The sequence below is a fragment of the Buceros rhinoceros genome, unplaced genomic scaffold (assembly GCF_000710305.1).
Source record: "Buceros rhinoceros silvestris isolate BGI_N320 unplaced genomic scaffold, ASM71030v1 scaffold42537, whole genome shotgun sequence".
NCBI lineage: Eukaryota > Metazoa > Chordata > Aves > Bucerotiformes > Bucerotidae > Buceros > Buceros rhinoceros.
This window is the reverse complement of record NW_010424770.1, coordinates 5,554-5,849: the sequence shown is the minus strand read 5'-3', so window position 1 is coordinate 5,849 and position 296 is coordinate 5,554. Positions and strand designations below refer to the sequence as shown.

The 296-nt window shown below is 67.2% G+C and overlaps 1 protein-coding gene across 1 annotated transcript in view; it reads left to right on the top strand.

The window, feature by feature from the left end:
* Positions 1-120: 120 nt before the first annotated feature.
* The window catches only part of LOC104497620 (coiled-coil domain-containing protein 39-like), a gene marked incomplete at its 3' end in the record, with an annotated part of 4,463 nt that continues 4,287 nt past the window's right edge, over positions 121-296 (top strand). Inside the window, 1 exon segment of the mRNA XM_010140890.1 lies at positions 121-165. Within this exon segment, the coding sequence (XP_010139192.1) occupies positions 121-165 (45 nt within the window).

The window sequence follows — 296 nt, the reverse complement described above, 5'->3', positions numbered from 1 at the left end:
CGGGGTGTCACTGCCTCTGTGCTCTGTTTTGGACCCGCAGAGGCTCATCGGTGGGGACACGCAGCGCTGCGGGGCTCAGCCTCCTCACTGGGGTTCTGCTGCTCCCCCCCAGAGCCAGAGATGGACGCTCAGGGCCCCAGGACCGTGGGGGAGTTCGGGGGAACGGTGAGTCTCTTGTCCCCATAGGGGGACACTCAGCGCTGCGTCTGTAAACGCCGCGTCTCTCCCATAGGCCTGAGGCTTGCCGCTGGTGAAGGGCGCAAAGGGACTCTGGGAGCCCGGGGCAGGGGGTGTGG